Source organism: Acromyrmex echinatior, chromosome 1 (genome assembly GCF_024713525.1).
Source record: "Acromyrmex echinatior isolate Ae372 chromosome 1, ASM2471352v2, whole genome shotgun sequence".
Taxonomy (NCBI): domain Eukaryota; kingdom Metazoa; phylum Arthropoda; class Insecta; order Hymenoptera; family Formicidae; genus Acromyrmex; species Acromyrmex echinatior.
Window position 1 is genome coordinate 15,310,364 of NC_141852.1, and position 26,350 is coordinate 15,336,713.

The following is a 26,350-nucleotide window of genomic DNA, read 5'->3' on the forward strand; positions in this document are numbered from 1 at the left end:
CATAAATTATTCTATCTATTTAATCTATCTATCTATTAATTTATTCATTTACTATATAATTATATCGTTTGAGTTAATATGATAAAAAGCTCTAAAAGATAAAAAAAATTTTTAATAAAATATTAGTAAGAAAACATTATATTTGAATTGAATAAACCCGAACAGATCAGAAGAATTATTATATAAAATATATTAAAAACTAAATTGTCTAAAATAAAATTGTATAACTATTCATTTAAAAATATAATTATTATTTTCAAGAAAATTAGCATTGATATATTAGAATGCTTTCATAATATTATACATATATTTTTTTAAATATAAGATCCTTTTTGGAAAAATTTATTTTTTATTTTTAGAGCTTTTTAATCATATTAATCTAAATAATATAATTATATAGCAAATATGAACAGATTTATATGCATATATATATATATATATATATATATATATATAAATCTACAACTAAAAATACTACAACCCCGAGTTTTCACAAGCCAGAGTTTCACGGACAAGTTTTTCACTTTTTCCATACCTGACTGGACATTAGCCCGTCGTTGGCATGCCTTCGTTGTCTCTTGCGGCTTCTGTCTTTATGCTCGGATATATTCTTAGTTTTCGCATCTACTGAACACTGAATAGGGCTCAAACTAGACACGGAACTACAACTCGGATTACGTTTCCTCTTAGGCGCGCTACCAAGCGTACCGACACTATTAGCACTACCAGCACCTCCAAGAACAGTACCGCCGCTCTTCGAGTCCGACGATATCGGTTGGGCCTTGATCACAGAACGTGAAATCTTGCCGTCACTCTCGCCTAGCAGTCCGTCGGAACGATGGATTCTCGTACGATCCGACACGACCTGCTGTTGCGGAGGCGGTGTATCGATGATCTCACCCTCCTCGGGCGTGGACGACCTCGGTGGTTGCAAGGTCGCCAAACTGGAGGATGGTCTTTGTCTCGAAGATGGCCTAGTGTCAGGCAATTCCGTGCGTTGTCTGAGCTCTTGTCCTCTAGATAGATTCGAGAAAATTTGCAAAGATATCCTGCTGAGATCGATTTTGCACATAAGACTTGGTACGCCGTTCACATGTGTGAGTGCTGGAGGGGAGCGCAGCAGAGGATTGTTGCCACTACTGGACGTCCGCGAGGACGGTCTTTTGTACGGACTGTCCCCGCCCGTCGGTGTGTGCGTAGCAGAATTACTCGTGTACTCTTCTACGTAGATACCGCATTTACCACCGCCTTTTCCACCTTTCCCACCTTTACCACCCGTCTTCCCGATGCCTCTCGACGTCGAGAAGACGTGGCGCAGCGTGTCGCTTTTCTTCTTGTCCTGCACGTTGCCGGCGTCATCCTCTTGCAATTTTGACGCCGGGCTGTTATCGCTATCGGAATTATCAGGCGAAGTCGTTCTCGTTGGTGGTGCTCGAGGTCTGGGTGGCACTCTGGCATTTACAATACTTTTATTAAATATTGCAAAAAATATTTATTAGTCTTGCTTACACTACATGAAAACAAAAAGGTGAAAAAGAGAAAATCGAAAAAACAGAATTAAATTAAATTATTAATAAATTATAAATGTCGATGAAATTGCTGTATTATTATTTTATCTTTATTAACAAAAAATTATATCTCTCTTTATCACGTGCAAAATATAAGAACAAGATATAAACAATTAAATGGAAATTAAATGGAAGTATATGCAAAATTTATAACATCTAGTAAAGAAGAAAAAAAAGAGATAATTAATGCATTAGAGTAATTGTATGAAAAATAATTTACCGAGCGACTTTGATGCGATTACTCCTTACAGACATCTCTGATTCACTATCGGAATCCGAACCGCCGTTTACATTGGTTACTCTAGATCTGGGCTGCCTAGGCTTGCCTTTGGCGGAACTTTTCTTCTGATCCTGCTTCTTTGGCGAGTCCAACAGGTTGCTCCGCTTGATGGGGGGAACTCTTGTCCATCGCGCAGTGTCGTCCTCGGAGGCACTATTATTATTTTTCCTGTTCGGTGGCAAACTCTCGTCATCGCTAGACGACAGACTCAGTCTCGATCTCTTTTCGTTTCTTGTTGGTACTACAGCCGACACTTTGGTAAGTCGACGATCACTATCGGAATCACTTTGCGATTTTGAGTCATTGTCGTCGTCACTTGAGGTCACCGTTTCCTTCGATTTGGGTGGCTTTTTCTTGCCAGGAGTGGCGACCGTTCTCGTCCGGCTGCGGGACTTGCTGTTCTTTACATTCTCGTCCGACGTCCGGTGACTGCGTTTCGGACTCTTGATGGATTTCCTGGGTCGTCCGCGTTTCTTAGTATCGGCCACTTTTGGCTTCTCCGTCTGGGCGCGATTGTCTTCAACTAATTGATTCTTTTCCTTATCAGAATGATGATCACTGTCGCTGAGAGAACTCATGTTATGAGACCTCTTCAAGGTTTCGCCGAGCTGCCAATCATGAGACTGTTCTCTGTGTGATCTGGTCTCCGTCGTTATTTCATGCGTATTTTCCCGCCTGGCATTATCCTGTAAAAACAATGCAATCCCTTTTTTAAAATAAATTCTCTGGCATAATTTCTCATATAATTTAAACATATAATCAAACGACTTTTTTGACACATTTGTAATCTTATCTAAACAACTTTACGGCGAAATTATACTCTATTGATTTGTATGTGTCTATTGACTCATTTATGTTACGGAGGTTTTTATTAACTTCATTAACTTATAAGTAATAATAACTTCATAATTATAAGTTGAAATGTTTGTTATATTATTGTATTATACATATTTAATTTATAATATAATATATAGAATTAGGTACTAAGAACTAGATCGATTTAGTTAATCTTCAAATTTTAATCTACTGTTCCACTGAACTAAGAAATAACTTTTTTACTTTTAAACGTATCTATATTTTTATATAAAGTCATATATTACAAAGTTTTAAAATTTCTTTCTTAAAAGTTTTCCTCAGATTTTTAAATATTACAATATATTAACAAAATGACGTGAATTATGGTATAGTGAGTTGCAGAGCTTTCTGTACCAAAGATCCGGATTCAAATCCACTCAGAACATATATATTAATATTTTATTTGATCATCTCTCGTAAGGCAATGATGAAAGCACCTTTGTCATAATAATCTCTTCTGACATGACCATTCGGGGATCCGGAGTTAAAAAACTAAGTCTCACATATAAGAGGATATATTATGCAGAAAAGATCACCACGTCTCTGACAAGAGACGAACAGACTGGGAAGAAGAAACAATTTAAATGTTGCTCCATAATTAATGTAAACAGTCTTACCTGAGCAGGTTTTGATTCGGCATTCTGGTTGCCGTTCTGCTGCAGAAAAGAAATGAGATCCCAACGACGAGGTTCCTCAGCAGGCGGCGGTTCCACCAGATTGTCCTGCTTCGGTGAAACCGAGGGCGGTGTCGTAGGTCCCTTGGATGGCGGCGGTGCCGAGGTCAGGTCGTCTTCGTCCTCGGAATCATCGCTGCTATCCGAGCCGGAATCTGAACCGGAATCCGAGCTCGAGCTGGCGCTTCCGGAGCTATGCGGCGCCTCGGCTGGACTCGACGGTTGGCCGACGACAACCGGATTCGTCGGGGAACACGCGGATGGCAGGGGATGATTGACACCCGCTGGAGGAGACAGCACTCGCTCCGGTGTCGTCTGTTTCGGTAACGGCGACGAGTATCTCGACGGGCTGATGATCGACCGCGGGGGTGACAATGGGGGGCCCACGGGTGACATGATCATGAGCGATATAGGTGTCAAAGGCGGCGGCGCCGATGTCATCAATGGTGTCGATAGACTGTAAGGATGTTTGATCAAACGATGCTCAAAATTGGACATCGTGATTTTCGATAAAGGTATCGAGACACTGGAAATCGTAGAAATGTCTTGTTGGCCAATTGAAACAAATTTTTCAATTTCAAGATCACGATATTATAATTGGAAAATTCGTATTAAATTTAACACGTTTCACGTGTCCCAGACCATTCAAATTTTTTATTTAACACAAAATATGTCAGGAAATAACACAAATATTACATTTAAAAAATAACAAAAAAATACAAGACTGACACAATTTGTAAGCAAATTATAAAAGCATATTTCCTCCGTAAAATTAACATTTAAAATAAATTAAATTAATACATTTTATTCATTTATTTTAGAATTTACGTTTTAAATATATTATTTTTATATTAATTGTTCACTCGCTTATAAATTGTGTTATTTTAATTACTACAAGAAATGTGGATATTTAATACTACAAGAAATATTAATTTAACATAAAATGTTTAAATAACGAAATCACATGTTCAATTAATAGTCATTAAAAATTCAACACAAAAATTTTAACAAAAATCAATCTAACACAATTACGAAATATTTCATACTGTATATACACATGTATATCGAAGAAAATTAATGTGCAGGCATTTAGGAAAGGTATGAGATTTCCAAAAAAAATTCTCTTTCTATTTTTCGTATTGAATTATTTAAAATATTAACTATAAATGTTTGTGTCAAAAATACAATTTCGAAAATATCTTGAGATATCTTCTCAAGAACGTTAAAAAACTTTCAAAAGAAGTGTTTCAAACATTTAAAAACTCTCTTGTTTTAAAAATCTTTAAGTGTAATAAAATAATTTCAAGAAACAGCAAGCATATTTTTTATTATTAATTCCTTAATCCTAGTTAATTTCCGTAAACAACAAAGATTAATTAAAGGTACTTACACGACCGTAAGATCCGGACTCCTGTTTCCTCTCGTCGGTCTCGATGATGTTTCCTGGGAATAAGAAGACCGCTATTAGTAATTTCGCCGTGAAATAAAGTGGAACGGAATCTTTCTTGTCGTGATGAACGGCCACTTAGTTTTTCGTCAAATGCGATTCGATCGTATCGGTTTGCGAAAGTACTTTGCGGTATTGCAAAAAGTCAACGAAAAAACAAACTTGAAGGTGAAAGTGCAGCTAATCGTGCAACTTTTATATAGTTTCAAAATTTTATTTCAGAAAGCGCGTTGTTTCATTATATAATATTGCAAACAATTATTGTAAACGATATTTAATTTAACTGAGGATTCACTTAATTTCATAATAATAATAATAATAATAATAATAATAATAATAATAATAATAAATATATTAGATAATCCGCTCGTATAAATTTCAAACAATAAAATAAGAAGCTTTTACCGTCACGTGAAATGATAGAAAAAGAATAATGAAAGTTTATTGTATATCTTTTAAAGGTTGTTTATTATGATGACCTGATAAAAGCTCCTTATTTTAATAATAATAATAATAATAATAATAATAATAATAAATAATTATCATTATTAACATATCTATATTTAATAACAATTAAAAGATTAAATGTTTCTTCGGATATATTACCTTGTTCTCCTCATCCTCGCTCTCTTCATCCGACAAAATCAGATCCTCCGCGATATTCCTGCAACAGAAAGAAAGAGCCGTTCGATTTGATTCCGAGATTGAGGATCATTGAATCGTGTGATTCACCGAAGTGCCTCAGCGAACCGAACGCCAAGAGGGATTTATATCTCGCTGTTTAGCGCAATCCCTCTGAAATCGCTCTGAAGTCACTCGTCAAACAAGGAAACCCGTTCGGCACGACTATACAGACGCGAGAGATTCTCAACAACGGTGATGGCGATGACGGTAGCGGCCAGCAGAAAGCGAAGATAATTTGATATCAAGATCCAAGTACATTCGATTAGAATCCAAAATGAAGCGAGGGTAAGTAATGCGTGCGAAAAATACACGACTGCAACTTGTGGAGCACCGCGGGATTAAGGAACAATCGTTCATTGATCCTTAGAGCGCGCCGTTCTCGCGCATCCGCGACCACTCCGTTCTTTCCCATCCATTAGGATTTCTCGCGCGATATTGTCGTTCTTTATTGAAAGGTTCAAGACTGGAGTTAGTTGGACTTGAATTAAAGGCAATTGGAAAAATGAGAAATCTTACGGAAAGAACGGTTTTGCTGAAGTATCTAAAAATTTAGCTAAACGCAGATCTGAAAATAATTTTATTTATATTATCGAAATAATTATGGGAGGACAAACTGGTTAGATTACGTCAACAAAAAATGGAGAATTTGTTCATATTATTATCTTAGCTATCTCTGCTATGGAAAGAATGGATTTGAAACTTTATATAGATACAGATCTGAATTGCACACATTGGACCATGAAAGTAATTATGCAAAACTAGTTGCTAGAATCAAAACTTTTTCTAACATTGCTCATCATATTGGCGATAAGTATACATAATTATTTTGATGATCCAACAAAATTATTTTCAGATCTGTATTCAGCTAAATTTTTTAATATTTCAGCAAAATCGTTTTTTCTATGTACATAAAATTTACTTAGTCAAAATTGGAACTTTCAAATTAATATAGGTTAAAAAAGATTTATTCCCTGTTACTATATCAACAAAAAATAAGAAAATTTATTCAAATTATTATTTCAGTTATCTCTACTCGAACATAATAGCTTTGCCAAAAATTTAAATAGATCTGAATTAAAACAGCTGAGTTGGATCATCAAAATAATTAAGTAGAACGCTCAAATTCTAGAATGTTAAAATTTTTCGCTACATTACTCATCATGCTTGAGATATTTATTATGTAATTATTCTGATTGTTCAACAAAAATATTTCAGACCTATACATCCAGCTCAATTTTCCGACACTTCAGCAAAATTATTCTTTTCGCGTAAGTAATTTAAGATACAGGAAGATCACATCAAATTATCAAAATTCCTTGCGAATGTTTAGATATGCGAAAAGCATATTGCGCGCTTTGCAGGCAACTAAAGGCTTGAAAAATTACCAGGGTGGTTGAAAAGCGGTGGATATAACGCGTGCTACTTCAACGTACAGCGTATTAAATTACACGTGAGATAATTTATCGCCTTTTGAGAGTGCTTAAATGCATTAAAAAGTTGGGATATTAATTCCAAGTCACGTCTTGCATTATCTTCTCTCTGTATCGCTCTCGCTTAATTTAATAAAGTGGATAATAACAGTACACGGCTCTTGGACAAGGTCGTGCTTATATAGACGACAAAAAATGGGATTCCTTTACTGTCAATCTAACGTATACATTTACATAATGCGAAGGTTTTAATGTCTCTTCAGCGTTAAAGACTTTTCGCAATAAGACAAGTAAGACGCAGAAAATAACATTTTCATATAACGCCGAGATTTGAGCCGAAGATCTGTATGAGGAAAAGAGCAGATGCCCAAAGTAATTGCTTCCGAGTAAGCTCAAGCACATCGCGATTCCCAGAGATTACTTCGCTCTCGTCGAAACGCTTCGAACAAACTGTTATACGGCGATCGCAATTACCCGCTTCTATGTCATTAAGCAAATAAGTCGTTTATCAGCCTGCCCTTGGAATTAGTCGCGTTTAATTTAATAAGGATAATCGCGTGCCGCGCGCTCGAACTTATAAGCTCGAGAGAATCGATCTTTGCTCCCTCCGTTATTTTTTTTTCTTTTGTCTCTCGTTCCTCCTTTCTTCTAAAAGAGCGAAACGTACGGGGGCATATTCGTTCTTTCGATCATCGCGAAGAGGTGCATGCAAGTCTCCAAGGACCGTCCAACAAGTATCCGGGCCGAGGACAAGGCGGGCGAGGATAGTAGAGGCGGCGCGGAAAGCCCGATGTGGGGAGAAAGAGCGAAAGAAGGAGATAAAGAGAAAATACGTAGAGCACCGAACGATCGACGGTGCACAGAGGAGGGCATCGACCCTAAATGCACTGTCCTACGACCGCGCTCTGAGCGGTGCCTTGTGGTTTTGCCACGCCGACTGCGTGCGCGAACGGAGCGTCGTATCTAAGCTCGTCTCTCTGCCCCGACACCTGACTCCGTTGACAACCGACCTCTCGGAGAAGGAAAACTCAGTTAGAAGCGCGACAACTTCGAGAACAAAAGCTCGCAACACCAAAATCTTCACAGCTGATACAGCAGCGTGAGATATTCTATTGTACTTTGAAATCTAGTTTACTCTTAATTTACTGCTCGACTCGCCCTTAAAGTTCTTTATTAGTCACATTCTTTATTATTCATAATATTGTGGAAACTTGTCAAAAATGATAACAATGATTTGTGAAATGAATTACATAAATCAAGAATTCAAAAAAATTATTAATTTTACTTACAAAATATTTTTTTATATTTCATATATACATATATTAGAGTTGTCATAAATTCCTCATCCTACAATTTCGAAACTTTTTTTCCTGATTTTCATACAAAATTTCATGATTTTTCCTTATACTTTCAATAATATTTTGTTGAGGGAGCACTTTAACATAGCAATGTAAATTATTATTAATGTTACTGACTCAACCTTGCATTTAATTGTTATGTTGATATAATATTCCAAAATCGCAGATGCGATGTACGTATATTAAACTTCTTTAAAGCCGAGAAATTTAATTTTCCAGAAAATTTTGGAAAATTGCCTGACTTTTCCCTGATTTCCCTAACCATTTTCAATTTTCCTGATATTTTCCTCATTTCCAACTTCATAACGATCTACTTGTATTAATTATGTCCTGATAATAAAGCAATGCAAATAGTAAACATCGTAAATAAAACTTACAAATCTTTATTTTTATATCTGTTCTGTATTTTCCTCCATCTCCTTCTCAACGTTAAAAAAAATAGTATTGAATTCGTATAGCATTTCATCAATTCCATGAGTAATCGTGCAATCTGTGTTGTCCCGAGAAGTTAATAATAATCACGGTTTGATTCGAATTATACGAACATCTAAGTCTTTGACGACTACTGACCGGTTGGTAGAGTTCACTGCTTGCCAGCAAGAAACCTGCTAAATCGCCGCACGAAAGAGTTTAACGATCGTGTCTCGAACGGTACAAATTACTCGGCTTCGTGGGAACGTTCACAATTTTAGAACGGCCGCGCCGTATTCGACGTTATATTGTTTATTAGCGCGCAAGCCGCATTTTTCATCGAGACGGAAACTACGACTAATGGCAAACATGGGCGATTTATCAAAGCGCGACGCTCGACGGTAACGAGAAGCGTATATTCGGAAAAATTCTATGAAGTATCGTTCTATCGAGGCAGAATCCTGCAACGAAGAACTCGCTCTATGTATCTTATCTCCATTTAAACATTTATATCCAGCGACGACGAAAATACTTGTTATTTTATAGGCAACTTCGTGAATCGGGGAAACTTTCGCATTTTATGGATTTTTTTTCCTAATAAAACCAGACATACTTCGCACGTCGCAATTTTTATAGAAAGAACGATTTTGCTAAAGTAATCTAAAAATTCAACTATAGATACAGATCTGAAAATAATTTTGTTAAATCATCAAAATAATTATGTTAAGCTAGTTGTTAGAATGTCAAAACTTTTCACAGCATTGTTCATCATACTTGAGTTTTCTGGATAATTATTTTGATGCTCCAAAAAAATTATTTTCAGATCTAGCTAAATTTTTATTTCAATAAAATCTTTTCGTGTAATTATATGTCACTTTTAAATATAACAGAAAATTCTAATACAAATCCAGGATTAAAGATTTTCGAATAAATTTCAAAGTAACTTTTTTTTTAAATAAAATTTTCACATTCGCATACTTGAAATTCACTTGTATCGTTCTCGGAGGATCCTTCACGTTTATCGTTTAAACGCGCGGTGAGAACGCGGTCCATTGTCAGTCTCTGACTATGTCGTCGCGCTGATGAAACTCACTACTCCCTTCGGCGGTCGGCGTCGTGGAAAAGAAGGGAACCTGTTCGCGCGAGGCGTTCCTTTAACCTCACGTTCCGGCATGCAACGGAACCGCCGTGTCGTAACCGCGCTTCACACACGCAAGTCGAGAATGCACGCCCACGCGAGCGTGCGCGTGTACTCGCGTGCATGCGTGCGTGCGTGCGTGCGTGCGTGCGTGCGTGCGTGCGTGCAGACGTATGTAACGAGGAAGACACGCACGCGTCCGGCCTGCCGACCGCGATGGAAACAAGTGGAAAACGTTTCCGCCGCGGAAGAAGGGAAGCAAGGAGAAACAGACGGCCGAGGGTCCGTTTCATTAAAGGGAAAGGCGTGAATGAGCGTTCCTCGTTTGATAAGAGGGAATCGACGAGGGGAGAAAGGTCGAGATTGTTGGCGCTGTTACGTGATACTCCCGCATAGATACGCTGATGAATAAAAAAAAAAAGCTGTATATGGAACTTTAATTGCAAAGGAATTTATCCACGATTTTGCCATTTTAGCGGAAATTTAATTCTTTAACTGCGGGGCGTTAAAAATTTGTTGGAAATTCCTTTCTTTCTCTCTCTTTCCACATTCAAAATCATCAACAAATGAACGTACAAAAAAAAATACTGTTTACACGATTCAACATTAATCATATTAAAAAAATAATTTCATTAAAATTGACTACCACTTTTATAGTTTATCAAATATGCTGATCGAAAATCTCCATAAGTACAATTTCAGAAATGAATAGATTTTGCTATAATATTTGAAAGTTGCTATTTTCAGTCTAATTGGACTGAAAAGTACCTTTATCTACAGTACACAATTTGTTTTTAACTATATAGGCATTTATATATAATTATACAGATGTTTCATACGTAATAATGTCAGACGTACTAATGGAATAGCCACCAACACAGATACATACATACCAATATGTGTGTATATCTGTGGTTATCCCTTGCCTATATTATCCTTTCTTCGCACACATAGTGAAACATAATTTCTTAATAATAAGACTTGTAAGATCATATACGCGTTTAACTGTTTGTTCATAATAAATTATTTATAAATTATATTTATTGTAAATGTTATACAGTTAAAAAACTAATTGTAATTAGATAAAAGTACTTTTCAGTCAACGATCACACGCAAAATAGCAACTTCAAATGATGTTACAAGAAAATCTGTCGCTTTACGGTTGCGTTTACAGAAACTTTTGATTTCATAAGCTATAAATATCACAGTTAATTTGACTGAAACCACTTCTTCGATATGATTAGTGTGAAGTTCAGTGATTTCCGATTATTGATAAGTAATAACGTCGTCAATCAATGGCGAAGAGTATCAACAAAATATGTTTACATCTTTATTGAGTTTATTATATCTAAAATTCCATGCGCTGCACAACGCAATTAAAGAGTTTTAATTAAAAGATTAATTACATTAAACTTTCTGACGCGTATATGTTTACGTGATAGATGAACGGCGGGCACGAGTAACAGGATTCTGTTATAGCCACGGGTAAACGGCGCAATGCGCAAAAAGGATAATAATCTTAATCGAGGGCAAGTTTACAGGAGCTCGTTTACGAGCTTCTACCACGCGGCATCTATTCAAAGCGTTTGCACGAACAATCGGCCTCTGTGTGTGTCTATTATCTATTATCTCATCTCTGCCGCTCGCTATCGTCATACTCATTCGCCACCCACGGCACGTGCGCTTTTACCGTTCCGTTACAATTATGACAGGTGACTTCCGAACTGTGATTTTACAGCGGCGGACGCGACATCGTGATCGCGATCAGTCTGAAAGAGAAAAATCAAACGACAATGTCGTCGGGCGGGGTTGTGACACTTGTAAACTCGCAACAATGTAAAAAAAAAAAGACATTACGCGTTAAACACGCGCATATCAAACGTCTGTCCGTCGTGCAAAGAGACATAATGTCAACGTGTGCGAGAGTGCGGTAGGCCGTTCCAGGAAAGTAATTTTATGTTCACGGTGGAATCAAGATAAATGTGGATAGAGTAATAGAGTACTGAAACGCATGGTAGTAGCAAGAAGCTAATGGATTAATCGGCGTAACTAACGCGCTACTCTCTATTTCTGGCGACGTAACGAAAGGCAATATCCGCGTCGGTTAGCTTCGCAACCCTAATCCTCCTCCCATCGTTCCGTACCGAACGACACGTATTATATATACACGTGCACGTAATACACTTCGGAGTTGGCGCTAGTAAGTTTCTACTTGCTATTAAAGAGAGAAACGATGAGAGAAGCGGAGGAAATATGAGAGACCGGTTGGAGGTGGTTTGGGACGGAAGACGCGCGGAAGAGGCTGGTCGCTGGAACCTCTCCGGAGGTGCCGACGACATCGGACGACATCGGACGACAAGACGGAGGAAGGCAACAACGCGGTAATGCGATAGTGGTAGTGGCGATGGCACTGATAACGATGGTAGTTGTGAGCAGAATTCCACGAGGCAGCTAGCTAGCAAGCCGCTTGTTGCGAATAACTTCCGAAGTTTCGTGGTATACAGAATGTCTCCGAGCCGGGATGTCCCTTGTCGGTGCGCGTTGCCGAATGGATGTATATGTTATTAATCAATCAGCGAAGCCTGAAGGCGGATTTCAGGCTTCGCTGTTTCGCAAAATCAACATTAGCATGTTGTAGAAATTAGAGGATAAGGAGTCCTTTTAATCAAAGAATCGAGTACATCGATCTAATTCACTTTTTTGGCAAAAAAGGCACTTCATAAAAGTACATCTAAATTATGGTTTTTACAAATTCCTCAATTATTTAAAATGTCTTGTTCCAGAAAAATTCTGACAACCAAAAGAGACTTTGAACATTACACTGACAATGAGAAAAATGCTGGTTAGATTAATTAATTCTGATTGAAAATAGATGAATCAAATTTTCTGGTTGAATCTATTAATCTAATTGAAATAACCAGAATTTTGATTGATTAGAATCTGACTCATTCGTTTTCATTTAGAAATTTTTCTTTTTAACGTACAGATTCTCGAATTTGCTACAAAATTTCTCCGAGGCAAAGTGAGATCAGTTTTGTTGAATAATTTACGATTGTGTGTGTACGTGGAAGTAATTATAGTTGCCTTCGCATAATCTCTTAATTATTAAACATTTCTTGTTTCAGAAAAAACATTCTAATCAAAAGAGAGTGAGAAAAATCTGCAACCGAAGGATCGAATGCAACTATTCACTTCTTTATGCAACTAATTTTTCTCTTCAGTACGTGACAAAATTAATCTTACAGTAGAAAACTACATTTAAATATTATAATTATAATACTTTCACACAATTTCAAATTTCTTGTTCCAGAAAAGTTCTAAACAAAAGACTAAATATTCCCAATAATTACAGATTTTCAGATTCGTTTCAAGACGTTCTCCCCGATGAAAGAGCAAGTTTATCAAATAATCTACGACTATATATATAGAAAGTTATTCGATAGCAACAGAACGACCTGTGCGTCACCGCTTCCTTCTTTCTCCCTCATCCGCTTATTCCCTTTCTGACTTTTTGCATCCTTCTCTAACAATACTGCCCACTTCGTTCCCTGGCTGATCCTCTTTCTAGTCTCTCTCGTGCAGTCCTTTCATCTTTCTCTCTTTTCTTCCTACCTATCGTTCTATCCCTCTTGAAAGACGAATTCTGCCTTTGTCTCTATCATGGACACCCATTTAACCCGGTGTTGTCCTCGTCTCGTTTCTACGCAACGCGTTCTGCTCTCTCGAGCTCGCGTTCTCCTTTTTCAACGAGTTTCGCATTCCCTCTTGTGTCAGGCTCTCTCTTTAACCCCTTCTCGTTCGCTTTACCGCTTCTGGTTACACGCCATCTGCATCCGCGTGCACCGCACCACCGATGCACCTCATATACATGTTGCAAGGTGTTTGTGTGCGTGAACGCGAGTGCACGTGCACGTGTACGTGCGTATGCAGGGCTGGCTCGATGCGGGGCGCAACACCTGTATCTGACAGAGTGAATTTCCGGCAGATTTGCGGCGCTCGGATACACGTCCGATATATGATTGCGCGTGTGTCATCGCTTTTAATTAGTTCGATTGAATTTCTTCTGGCCGATAGCACTTCAATGATGCGTTATCTCTAGGGAAAATGTATGTATTATTCGCAAATTAGACTAGAATTCAGTATTTCAAATTTATAAAAGCAATCTGTTCCTAAAAAGTTGTCCCTACCACTGAAAAAAATTTACTAAATTTTAATAAATATTTGAAGCATTCTAATTAAACTCTTACAGCAAATAAATATTTACTCAATAAGAAAATAATACTTAAATTAATGATTCGCATACCACATAAATACATTTAGTAAAGATTTAATTTTCAAAGAGACACTTATTAAAATTTTGTAAATTTGTTTGCCAGTTATATATTAATGAAAGATATAACTCAAGGAATAAAAAGAAATTAAATCAAGCGCTAGTTTGTAATAAATGTTAAATTGAATTAACACCGAATAAGTTTCGTTTCACCTCGGCGTTCTTAAAAAAAAAAAAAAAAAAAAAAAAAACGAGAATCGGATCGCTTCTTCTTGACTGCAGAAAGTCAAATAGCAGGCAATATACTCCTGCTAAGTGATAAAATATTTTTGAAGATTAATAAACGGTAATCCGGCTCTCGCTGTGTTAATTATCCTCCGAGAAGGAAGAGGAAATCGACTTTCCACTCCATTTGACTTCTACTTCGCGGACGCGTCGAAACGATCGAGTAGCAAAGACGCGGATAATTTTAGCCGGCCACTCGGCGGCTAAATTTGCAAGACGCGCCGCGCGCGTTTCGTAATCTCTTCACCAAGTTTCCACGCATACCTAAGTTCGCGGAAGCGCCGCGCAGGGTGCAAATCCTACAGGGATGCACTGTTCTCTTCTCTTCTCTTCTCTCTAAACCATTTTCAACCTCTCGTTTTTTCCCCTCTGAGAAAAGACTCGTCGGTTGTACCGCTCACGTCCTCTTTACCGTCGATGTGTGCGTGTACGCCGAAGTTCGCACGTGCGTTTTTCATGACTGTGCGGCTCGAAGCGCGTCTGCACATCGCGGTGCATCGGTGGTGAAAGGCGCATCCCCGTACCGGCGAACATCAGCAATAATAATTTCGCCTCTATCCTGCATCGCGCAGAGAAAGAGAAAGAAAGAGAGAAATGGAAAGTGAAAGATAGAAGAGACGAGGGAAAGCGGCGGAGAACGAACAATTTTGCGTCTCCAGAGCGACGGCGAATGAGAGAGCCGGGGATGAGAAATGGGAAGCCCAACGGAGAGGGGAAAAAAAAAGAGGAGACGAAATATCAGCCGGTACGCGAGAGAAAATAAATGCGCGGCTCCACGGCGAATTTGCGCGACTATAAAGCGATTACCGGCGATTGCTGCGGACGAGATATGCGGGCAGTCTCGCGATGTCCACGACGAACCTTGATGATTTTTTTCGTTTCCACTTCTCGATGATATTTAACTCGCGCGATTGCATCCCCTATGCTAAGAGCAAACGATGTAATTTAAAATTTCAGCCTCTCGATTCCCTCGAATTTTGTTGATTATACGTTATTTTATTGCACTTATTTTAGAGAAAAACTTATCCCGAAGATGGAATTTTGCTATAGATTCTCTTCGGAAACATAAAGTTATATTTTTCAGACAATGACACACAGAAAGAATGGTTTTCTTCTACAACATCGAAAAATTTAGCTCGATATGATTTGAAAATAATTTGTTGGGCCATCAAAAAATTGTGATATATTATTTTTAGACCTGTATTTAGCTGAATTTTTAGATATTTCATCTTTGTTTAATTAATCTGGAATATATATATATATACATATATATTTCCATTTAGTGACACAAGTCGTTCTATCTTCATTATTCATCGAATGTCAAGAAGGATAGAATGTCATTTGTGTTGATTGCGTTACTAAATAGAAAGCACCAATAATCTTCGCAAATAAAGATTCAATCAAGATTCAATGGTTCTTCACTGATGTTATTATTCATAGCAATTTTTAATCGAATAATTGTCCAGAATAATCCGCTACACTTAAAAAACAATCGAACGCTCCGGTGTTGTTTTTCATTAACTATATTATACCGACTAGCGATTCGCTTTGAAGTAAACGGTTTAATTTGGACCACGGCGGGTGCTGCCTGGTGTTTCTGTTGGGTTCTCGAAAATAGACACGGACGCCAAATCAAACGGCGACGCCCGTTTATCCCGTTCTAGTCGATCGACGACGCGGCGCGCGGCGTCGCGACGTTAAAAAAGACGTCTCGAAGGAATTCGCAGCGCGAACCGTCGCGTTGCTATTCATAGAACATCAATCGCGCAGCAGTACGACCGTAACGAATAAACCTCCTTTTAACAAGGAGGATATATTGTGAGCATGGAAATGCAGCGTTTCTAAATATTTGACAGAAATGTGGAATATCACTCTTTCCAACTCCGCCCCAAATAAAAGCGCGGATACCGTGCGATTGATTTTTTTTTCCTTTTCGCATGTTGGTTTTTCCTCTTCGCGTATCGCTCGATGCAAAATAAAAAATTTCCACGGACACTCCGATCACGATTTCCCTCCCCCGCATGAGTTTGCCGTTAATAGCTCGCATCGTCCGTTTCAACAAAGCGATTACGGGCAGAAATCCATCCGTGCGGTAACACACGACAAAACGAACCGCGAAACTCCGAGAGGTCCGTCCACTACTCGCTCTGTGTGCACGATCGTACTGCGGAATATCGTACCGCGTGCAGAAGAACGACGAGATGGGTAACAAAGAGCGAGTCCGTAACGAGCTCTCGCGATGTAGGTCGTTCATTTCGCGCAAACCGGCGTCGCCGCGCAAAACGAGTCGGAAGCGGACATATGGCGTCTCACACCCACGCGCATGCACGCGTATGCACGCGTACACGCGTGTATACAGACACAGACGGAGTGGGCTGCTCCGGCTGCTTAACGACGTCTCATCGATTTAATCCCGCGGCTTAGTTAACGCCGGAGCACACATAACCGACGAAGCGAGAGCCGACCGTCGCGTCGTATCACGTCGGTTCTCCACCTTTACGTTTTCCACTCACCGAGAAATCCCCGACGTCATACCGTTTCGGTCACTTTTCGCGGCCGCGGTAATGAGATTGCCCGCTTTAGAGCGTCTTCTTAATCTGCAGATGGATCCACAGACGGAGCAAATTATCGCGAATTTCCCGCGCGTCGGTGAAGGTGAAAATCTGTGGGACGAGACACGCCCGTACGAGGCATATCATGAATGCGTTAATTAACGAATTTAAGACTCTTCTATACCCGAGACACGTTGGAGGTTCCACGACTGTCTAAACGACGAAATAAATATTCTGCGAACACGTATTTTGTATACATTTTTTCGAGTTTTCTCCCTCAATAATCGTGCCTTTTATAGTGATAAAATATTTGGTTTTTCATCACTTTCTTTACTTTTATTGTAATTTACAATACTTGATCAATGTGTAAAGATCATTGGATACTTCTAATGTTAATGCGACACTAAAGAATGAATAAACTTGGATTATAGGTGTTACATACCAATAAAATCCCCTTATTCTTTATAGAATAATATATTCGTCATAGGTATACAATTTATACTTTACTTTATCTTATCGCTAGATTTCCCTATTTTATCCTTATTTCGAAACTGGAAATTCCGTTTCTCTTTCAGTTTCTTTATTTGAACATTCAAACTCTAACAGATAGATCACGTTATGTACTTTTATGCGTCATAAAAATTATCTATAGAATATTCTAGAAAGAATGTCTAAGAATATCACACGATCTTTCTCAAAGAAGCCCTCCTATAAAATAACAAATATAAAAGCGTATTATACATTAACATTAATAATAACGTATATTATATTAGCGTTTAACGATTAAGTAATTAGCAGTAAAATAGAAACCTTCCTGAATGCGAGAACGAATATCTTTTTCTTTTTTTCCCTTTTTCTTTTTCTAATAAAGTTAAATTAATCTTAAATATATGAATGTAGTGAATTCGCCTCGCATAAAGGATATTAAGGAAAACCGAATTTTTATAACAAATTGTTAAAATTCAACTATTACTTATTAAGAATAAACTTGTAGAGTGGGGAGTAGGGCTTACGCGGAGCCTTGCTACCTTATCTCAAAGAAAACGCGAGTATAGCTTCTACCAAATTTTGGGAAGTGTCGATTGGTTCCGAAAGGACACTCCCATACTCATTTTCAGTATATAAAGGGAGCTGTCGAAGACAGAAACGCACACTTATTCACAAACTCTTAAACTTACTCTCAAACTCTTAAACTCACTCTCAGACTCAGACTCTTAGACTTAGACTCACTCTCAGATTCGCACTGCTTCGATCAATCAGTCAGTCAGTCAGTTACAGTCAAGGTGAGAACTATCCTCGCGCTTCATCAGAACCTCGTTTTCGCATTTATCTTTTTTTAATAAACGATAATATCAAATCGAATCTATCGATGGAACGTCTAAATCTCTAATCTCTAATTCTTCATACAAATATATATATATATACATATGAATATCTGAGAAGTCGTTGCGACTGTCGCTGCCAATAGCGTGGCCCCCGTTTACGACAGTTCTCCGGAACATTATAATTCTTTTTTTTGCATTACTTCCATGCCTACCAAAGGCGGACGAAGACAAAGGGAAAAGAGATTGAGGTTCCAAGTTAAATCGGCCCTTATTTCGAACCAAGATCCTTTCCCCTATTTCCAAAAACTTGCGCAATCGCTAGACCAAGACAAACCGGTAGACTCCCCGCGAACCTGTCTATACTCTAAATAAATTGGAGGTCAACCTCACGTTTCCTAGTTACAAAACCATTCCAAAACACGATCCACGTAGATTCGCCTATAAACTTCGCGATCTTTTTGGCACCGGATTCAAGGTTACCCTTCCTTTAAATTATCCAATACTTCCCAGTGAATCGCATCCTTAGCTACACAACTTAATCTCCGGTCCCCGAGTAAATTGTTTAAATACATTGACTCAAAAACGGAGAAAAAATCTCAATAACGACATTGAGCCGTAACATAGGTAAGTATATAACATAAAATTCAATTATACGAATAAAAGACGAAGCGAGAAAGTAATAAAGCAAAATTCCACAGACACAAAGCATCGTCGTTGAAATTATAGAGTACCTAAACTTTTTTATTAACGCGGCTGTACTAAAATTTCTCAAATTCCACGTTCCAAGCAGAAATATTTCTCTGATATTCTCTCTCGGGGGCTAAGTACTGTTGTGAGTAAAAGAAAGAGAGTAAGAACAAGGTGTAGGTACATGGACAGGCAATTTACTCGCTTGTCGAATAATCCTTGAACGTGTCCTTCGTATACCGTAACCTGTGACGCGTTTTCTCGGAGCAACATTAAACTTCTCCGACGGCGATTCTAATCTAGAGCGAATTTTTCATCGCCGTTGCTGTCGTTGTAGGAAAAAAATACGCGATGCCAGACGCGACGCGTGCACCTTTTATTTTATTCCGGTCTTCTCTGCCTCCGTTTTATCCGTCCAGCATCTTCGATTTGAGGCGCGAAGCACGAGCTCTCATTACTCTCGCGAGATAAGATCGAACGACGTGCATATGCTTCTTCCGATTACACGTCTCCACCGTTCGCACATCGCGATGCGATCGAATTGCGAAAAATGATCGGCGATCCCTGCGGTGCTATTCGACACCCACCCTCTTAGTGGCGCCCCGCATTGTAAGTGCTATCGATGTAAGTACATTATAGACTGCAAGAGGAGCTCAGAAAGTACAAGCAAAAAGGGTGTTCGTAGAATCAATCAATAAATTGTTGCTTAAGTTTTAAGTGGATAGGTGGGAGTAGCCATAGCACTCTAGATATAAATTTTCTTTAAAACCTTGTTCTAGAAAATACAAAGAATTACTCGGAAATCTTGCGTATTCACACCTCACTTTTATCGATAATTACGCGTACTTAGCATACAGTTTACGTTACGTAGATTAAAAAATCTCAGAAATGAATGCGCGCAATTCATCGATAAAAGTGAAGCGTGAATATGGAATCTTAAGTTTATTGTTCTTACAATTCTCTATCTCATCATAGTATCAAGAGTATCATAACTAATGTAAATTTATAATATAATATACTAATTAAAAAAAATTATAAAATTAAAAAATTTGTTGGAACATTCTGAGTATCTCATCTATTAATTTGCGTATCTTTGGATCATCTACTTATCTAAAGATTAAAAAAGAGCGAAATAATTATTATATATCGAGAAAAAATATAATTAATAGATACGTATATATATCGAAGCAAATTATTCTATTTCTAATTGTAATGCTGATTTAACTAAATCATATTATGTCTAATTAAATCTTTAAATAAATCTTAATTAAATCGCAATTATATATAATTCTTATATAATTCTTGATCATTGAATAAATTGTTATTCTGTAAAGCATTTTAAGTTTTGATAAATTCTGATTCTTTATTTTTTCCTTCTCGCGTTTTACTTCATTAATGAAATAGGTAAATGTTCTTCTTATTCTGCTATTGAGTAAAATTCCTCAAATTTGCAACGCATAAATTTAAACCCCCTGCAGCTCTTAACTCAATTCATACTTCATAATTTATCATTTTTAACATGATTCGATTTCATAGCTCTCTCAACGTTTATACAATTTGAGACAAACTATCGAACTTTCAATCTTGAAAATATACGTATTTAAATAATTATAATTATAATTATCGTTATTATTTAACTATTAAATTACTTATTTTATTATTTTACCACTATTTAACTATTATCCTCGCGTACGTTTATACTTCCTTCGATCTTATCGCATCTCATGACAGAAAATTACAATTCATCGTGCGATTTGAACTTCGCTGACGCGTATCGCGTTGAAGAAACTATGGGTAAACCGACTGAATTCCCGAAGGGAAGCACCGTAATGGCAAAATATGGACGTGAAAAGCTTGTAGCGAAAGATCTTCAGCGCGTAGCCGGTTTCCTATGTCGACGATGCTGCTTACGTCCGCAACTCGCGCACATACCGCAGATAGGTATCCCGATAACCCGTTATCGCGATTCGCGATATACAATGTGCAGGCCGTACGCCAGAAGACGCTCGACGAGGCACGAAATAATCGAGCGATCGAACGCGCTCGTAAATTTCGCGCGTGATCAGCGGACAGAACGTAAACGTGCACGGGAAAAGTAATTATTAATTAATCGTTTTGCAATCGTGATTCTCATGCAATAAGAGTAAGATAAAACAACTCGATTCTTGAAAAAAATTTTAGCTTTAACGCTACCGTCGCATCGTCGTCTCATTACAGGCACGGTAGTAATAAAATTTCTTTTTATAGAAAAAAATGTTATAGAAAAAAAACAGACCGAATAGTTCAATAAAGCTATAGCTTGCTACGTGAATTCAATATCTATGTTATCTAGAACTGAGATGATTTAACAATGAAATTATTAAGCAATTATCAGTATTTTTTCTTAATTATCAGTATATCCTCTTAATTATCAGATATGTGAAATAAAATAAACAATAAAAATTGCTAATGTTACACGTTTTCTTCATTACAACCGCAAAAGTATGTTCATCATTTTAGCCAGCATGTTTTTTATTAAAAATTTTCATTTCTAAATACTGGATTGATTTTCGTAGAAAGTTATCTTTGATATATTAAAAAATTTACTATTAAAACAAATATGATTACCTATATCGCTTTTTAATTTTAATCAGTTATACAACTTTGCTACTTTAATATAGAAAACTAGCTATATATTGCGGCTAGATAAATTAATTAAATCAAAATTTTTAGTTGTTTTTACAAATTTTTTTCCGTGTCAATGTATTATACATTTTTCTACAGAATAATATTATTTCTCTTTATAGTATACTGATTTTCAATAAAATGATAAATAAAGGTCTAAGTAAAAATGTCACGTTTCTTTTATTCTGTGCATTCATAAAATGTTTAACAATACAACAACAATACAATAAAAATAACTAAAAATAACTATTTGAAACAAGATGTGAATGCGACAAAGAATTCACGACGATAGTTAAAAGTTAAGATTCTGGATTCGGTGCTTAGAAATTGAGACAATCACGAATGTGAGTCAACAACGCCGAGAGCTACACCGAGAAAAATTTCTAGAATTCTAATTATCTCAACTAGAATTATATATAGATTTAACCATAAGAATTCCAATTAACTCAACCAGACTTTTTTTGTGTATGAATTAAGAATTACAGATCGCGAGAATTATAAAAATATGAGATACATCTCATAGCGAAAATGTTCGTACATATTATTGTAAATCAAGCGTTCGCAAAGAACCGAAACTTCGTTATCAGCTCGTTTAAGTGTGACTTAAGCGCGTTATCGGATCGCGCAAGGCCACAGGCCGCTCTCGTCTGATAACGCACGACGCTCTCGTTATATTGCAAAATAAGCAAATGGAATGAGCGCATATTTTTCATGGCACTTGGTACATTTGCGGTCTATTCTGACTTTTATGAGTCGGGAAAATTTAATTACCCGCGTCAATCACGCATCGGGAAAAAAGGGAACGATATCCACGAAGGAATATTGAGATCGGCCTTTAGAAAAAGAGTCGGCGCAAACGCAAAGGAACCGTGTCCTTTGAAGAAACACGTTGATTAATTCATTTGGAGATTAATTCTCGAGAGTAATTCATTCTTGTGTTGTCAGAGAAAATACCGGGTATTAACGAATCAATTAACGCTTTTAATTCTTCGTGTCAGCTGGCACGACAGCCAGCGGGCGATTAAATAATTTTCGCTTAGAATGCCGATTATGCACCCCTTCCGGAACTACACGGCGCGTACTACAAATAAAAGATCAGCCAAAATTCTACGGTTCGAGAGGAGCACAAAACAAGGAGGAAAAGGTGTCTGGAATTGCGATACCACGGTCTACTTTTTCATCGGACAAGAGCTTGACGTGCGGCGGTTATTAGGCGGGGTATCGTTAGAAGGGGTCAAAGTCCCAAAAGAGAACGAAGAGGGTGTCCCTTTGCGTCAGCTCGATAATCCCTTTTTCTCGCGTGCGGCGGTCGCATAAACGCCCCGGGCGAGTGTAACGTACATGTAACACAGCCACGCGGATCGGCTGCCAATTACTGCCTCCCAAAAATCCACCATGAATTTAATTTCCGAGCTGCTATGTCGTGTATACACAGAATAATACATACTATACGCAAGTAATAATTACTTGTACTAAGTATTTTAAAAGTTCATATATCTGCAAATCTATCATAAGTTCATTATAACCATTAAATTTATTTAAAATATATTCTAATCCTAGTAAGTTTGCTACTTTAATTAGGATTATTAAATTAAAACAAATTTTCGATTTGCTTTTTGTATAAAAAGTTGCTTCTTCAATCAATTTTATAATATTTTTCAAATAATAAATTCTTCTTTTGAATACATAATGAGTTTATCTAAAAATTTGTAATAAGTATATTAAGATTATTATCAAGAAGATATTCTTTGTTAAAGATAACCTTTATTTAAAAGGAAGAAAGTAAATTGAGCAATCAACAACTCTCCGTTTCTCAATGCGATTTTTACTTTCGCAACGACACATTCGTCCGTTTTAAATTTATCCCACTGTGCTGAAAGATCAACACAAGATAGCATTATCGCACAAAAAAAAAGAATATACGGACAAAGTATGATAAGGTACCTTGCCTTTAGAAACGAACTCTTTGTTGTTGAATTCTTTGTTGAAACTTTGCGGTGACGGAAATGCTACAATCTTTTGTTATAATTATATATATGTTCCGATCAAAAATGAAGTTCTAAATTGCAATTAATTAGCTATAACTAAAAAAATTGCGATTAAAACCCTCCAAATGTGATCCAACGTTTTTTTCTCTACTTTCATATACTTCAATCAGGCCATTGTTGTGTGATTGTGTTTTTCAAAAGGTTTTTTAATGCTCTAAAAATTTTGAAAAAAATTGTGACTCTTTCAACACGTTCAAAAATATAATCCGAAACGTTTTTCACTTTTTTTTTATACATGTCCTAATTTGAAGCAGAATAATTCAAAATTCGCTTGAATTTTTGAAGTTTCAGTTGAACAACGGAAGGTTAATTAGCAGTAACTAAAAAAACTGGATAAAAATCCAAAGAAAATTTTAAAAATATCAATTAGTTATAATTTTAAAAAACTAGGAAATCTCTCTCTCTCTAGAAAGCGATTGTAATTTTTATCGATTAAATCGATACATATAAGGTAATCCATTTATCGTTATTCACTATTTATTTATCGAAAAAATTAGATAACATACAAGCGAGATATATTGCATCATCAAAAACAGACTCTTCCTCGCGAAAGGTTTCTAAGTTCACGAGGGAATTTCAAGAAACATCGGAAAAAAGGCGACGATGGGAATAAGAAGACCTGGTAAGTCCGTCATAAAAATGTACGAAGTGTTTCGTCTACGAGAGGCGAAAGAAAGTTCCACCAACCGTCGCAAAAGCAAGAAACCCATGACACGTGAGAAACTTCGAAACATCTTTATTAGCAGCGTCCACGTGTTGCCCTCCATTATCGTGATGCGCATTGCCTTTCCCAATTCTTCGCGAATTTTCGGTTTCTTCATTTTTTTTTTACGCGAACGTAACACCGATAACGAGACACATTGCTATCGCGACTATCTTCTACTTGGCGTAATAATTTTATTTGTCCGAGTCGTGAATTCTAGCGGCACTTTTTTGCGCGGATTAAAGTTGCTTGGTTAAGAGTAAACAACTAGAGACCGCGCGACGACGTGTTTGCATACGCGCGGTAGAAAACAAAATATTTAGCAAAATAGTCAACGTTCCGAAAAATTGTGGCGCGCTGCACGGTTTAATTAAAAGCCCTCCTCGGTAGTAAACTTTACGGTTTACAATGTAACTAGTATGTTTGCCAATGCATCCTACAATCGCCCTTTTTTTATTATTCCATCATATTCGCGCGGTTCGCCCATCAATGTAACTATGTTATTACTGATTTAAGCCAATTCTACAATTGTGTAAACGTAGTTGTAAGTATATAAGAATCGACCAATCACAGTCAAATACGAGGAAAAGTTAGTAATAAACATGTAATAAATATGTAAGATAAGCTTTAAACACTGCAATATTAAGAAACCAAATCACTCAACACGACACTCGAGAGAAAAAGTTATCGATTACCTACTCTCTAAATTTCTTGGAGTAAAATCTCTCAGAAGAGTTAAAGTGTTATCATCATAGAAAAAAGTTAAAAATTTGCACTCTTGAATAAGAGTGGCAGATTTTCACTCTTTTTTGAAGTGAGATTTCATATTTTTGGAGTAAAATTCACACCAAAAAAAAGGAGTGAGATTACTTTTCTTTGGAATGAATCTCATTTCAAAAAAGAATGAAAATCTGCCGCTCATTCAAGAATGCAAATTTTTCATTCTTTTCCAATAGTGACAGTATTTTAATTCTTTTGAAGTAAGATTTCACTCCAAGAAATTTAAAGAGTACTCGAAAATTATCGACTATTCATCTCGAATATGTAATTATCCGCCAGCATGTGTTTCCATTGTCAACGCATACGAAATATACGTTTTAAACAAAAAAAAGTGTTTTTGAATATGTGTAAGGTCGACTGGAAATGAGGATAGATAAATAGTTACTTATATCAGCTTCATGCGAAGAGGCCACGTAAGAAAGTTTAACATAAAAATTTTAAATCAGTGTACTTACGCAGGTGGTTTGATGGCGGTATGCTGGCGTTCTGCAACAGAAAAAATAGAAACGGCAAAATTAGCAAAATTAGTAAAGATTAATTATCATCTGTTTAATTACCGGCCGACTACGTGCATTATGTTAAAATGAGCTTCCAAATAATTAATGTATTCAAATAAAAATTGCTAAACATTGCAGATTAAGTATTCGTATCAAGTCAATTTGATGCGAATGTTTTCCTTCCTTTGTTTGTAATCTTTTTGTCGTGGAGAATAAAACAGACTCAAAGAAGATTCAAGAAGATACAATCTTGTATAGTTAAATCTTTTCTTCAAATTGAATAACATTTTTCGCAATAAGTTTTCAGTGTTTTAAAATACTGTAGTATTATTATTATTAAATCGACGATCAATTTCAATTGTGATATTATTCCAGCTTCACTTTATGACTACAGTTGAAAGTTGAAATGGAGCACAGTTTATATAATGATGTATTTAGAATTCATGTATAAGTTAGACGCGAAGATTTAGTCTTGACAGTATTTTAAAATGCTAGTAGCATTATCAAATTGATTTATTGTAATTGTGATATTATTATTTCAACTTCGATTTATGATTGCATTTCAAATCCGACAGTAAGCGGCGTAATAATTTATACAATTAAAAGACGTATTTAGAATTTACATATAAAATATATTATTAAAATCTAGTGTCATCGTTGTTGGCACTTTCTTTGCTTATTTAATTTATTCATA

At 36.8% G+C, this 26,350-nt stretch overlaps 1 protein-coding gene across 5 annotated transcripts in view; it reads right to left on the minus strand.

Moving 5' to 3' along the window:
- lilli (AF4/FMR2 family member lilliputian) overlaps positions 1 to 26,350 on the minus strand; it is a 301,708-nt gene that overhangs the window by 10,369 nt on the left and 264,989 nt on the right. For 4 of the 5 annotated variants that reach the window (XM_087402806.1, XM_087402815.1, XM_087402827.1 and 1 more), the window contains 6 exons: positions 25,615 to 25,645; positions 5,431 to 5,488; positions 4,768 to 4,820; positions 3,321 to 3,903; positions 1,789 to 2,534; positions 536 to 1,451 (listed from right to left, as the gene is read on the minus strand). In XM_087402806.1, the coding sequence (XP_087258932.1) occupies positions 536 to 1,451; positions 1,789 to 2,534; positions 3,321 to 3,903; positions 4,768 to 4,820; positions 5,431 to 5,488; positions 25,615 to 25,645 (2,387 nt within the window). The remainder of the gene's footprint in view (positions 1 to 535; positions 1,452 to 1,788; positions 2,535 to 3,320; positions 3,904 to 4,767; positions 4,821 to 5,430; positions 5,489 to 25,614; positions 25,646 to 26,350) is intronic. The other variant, XM_087402821.1, reaches the window with a different exon arrangement.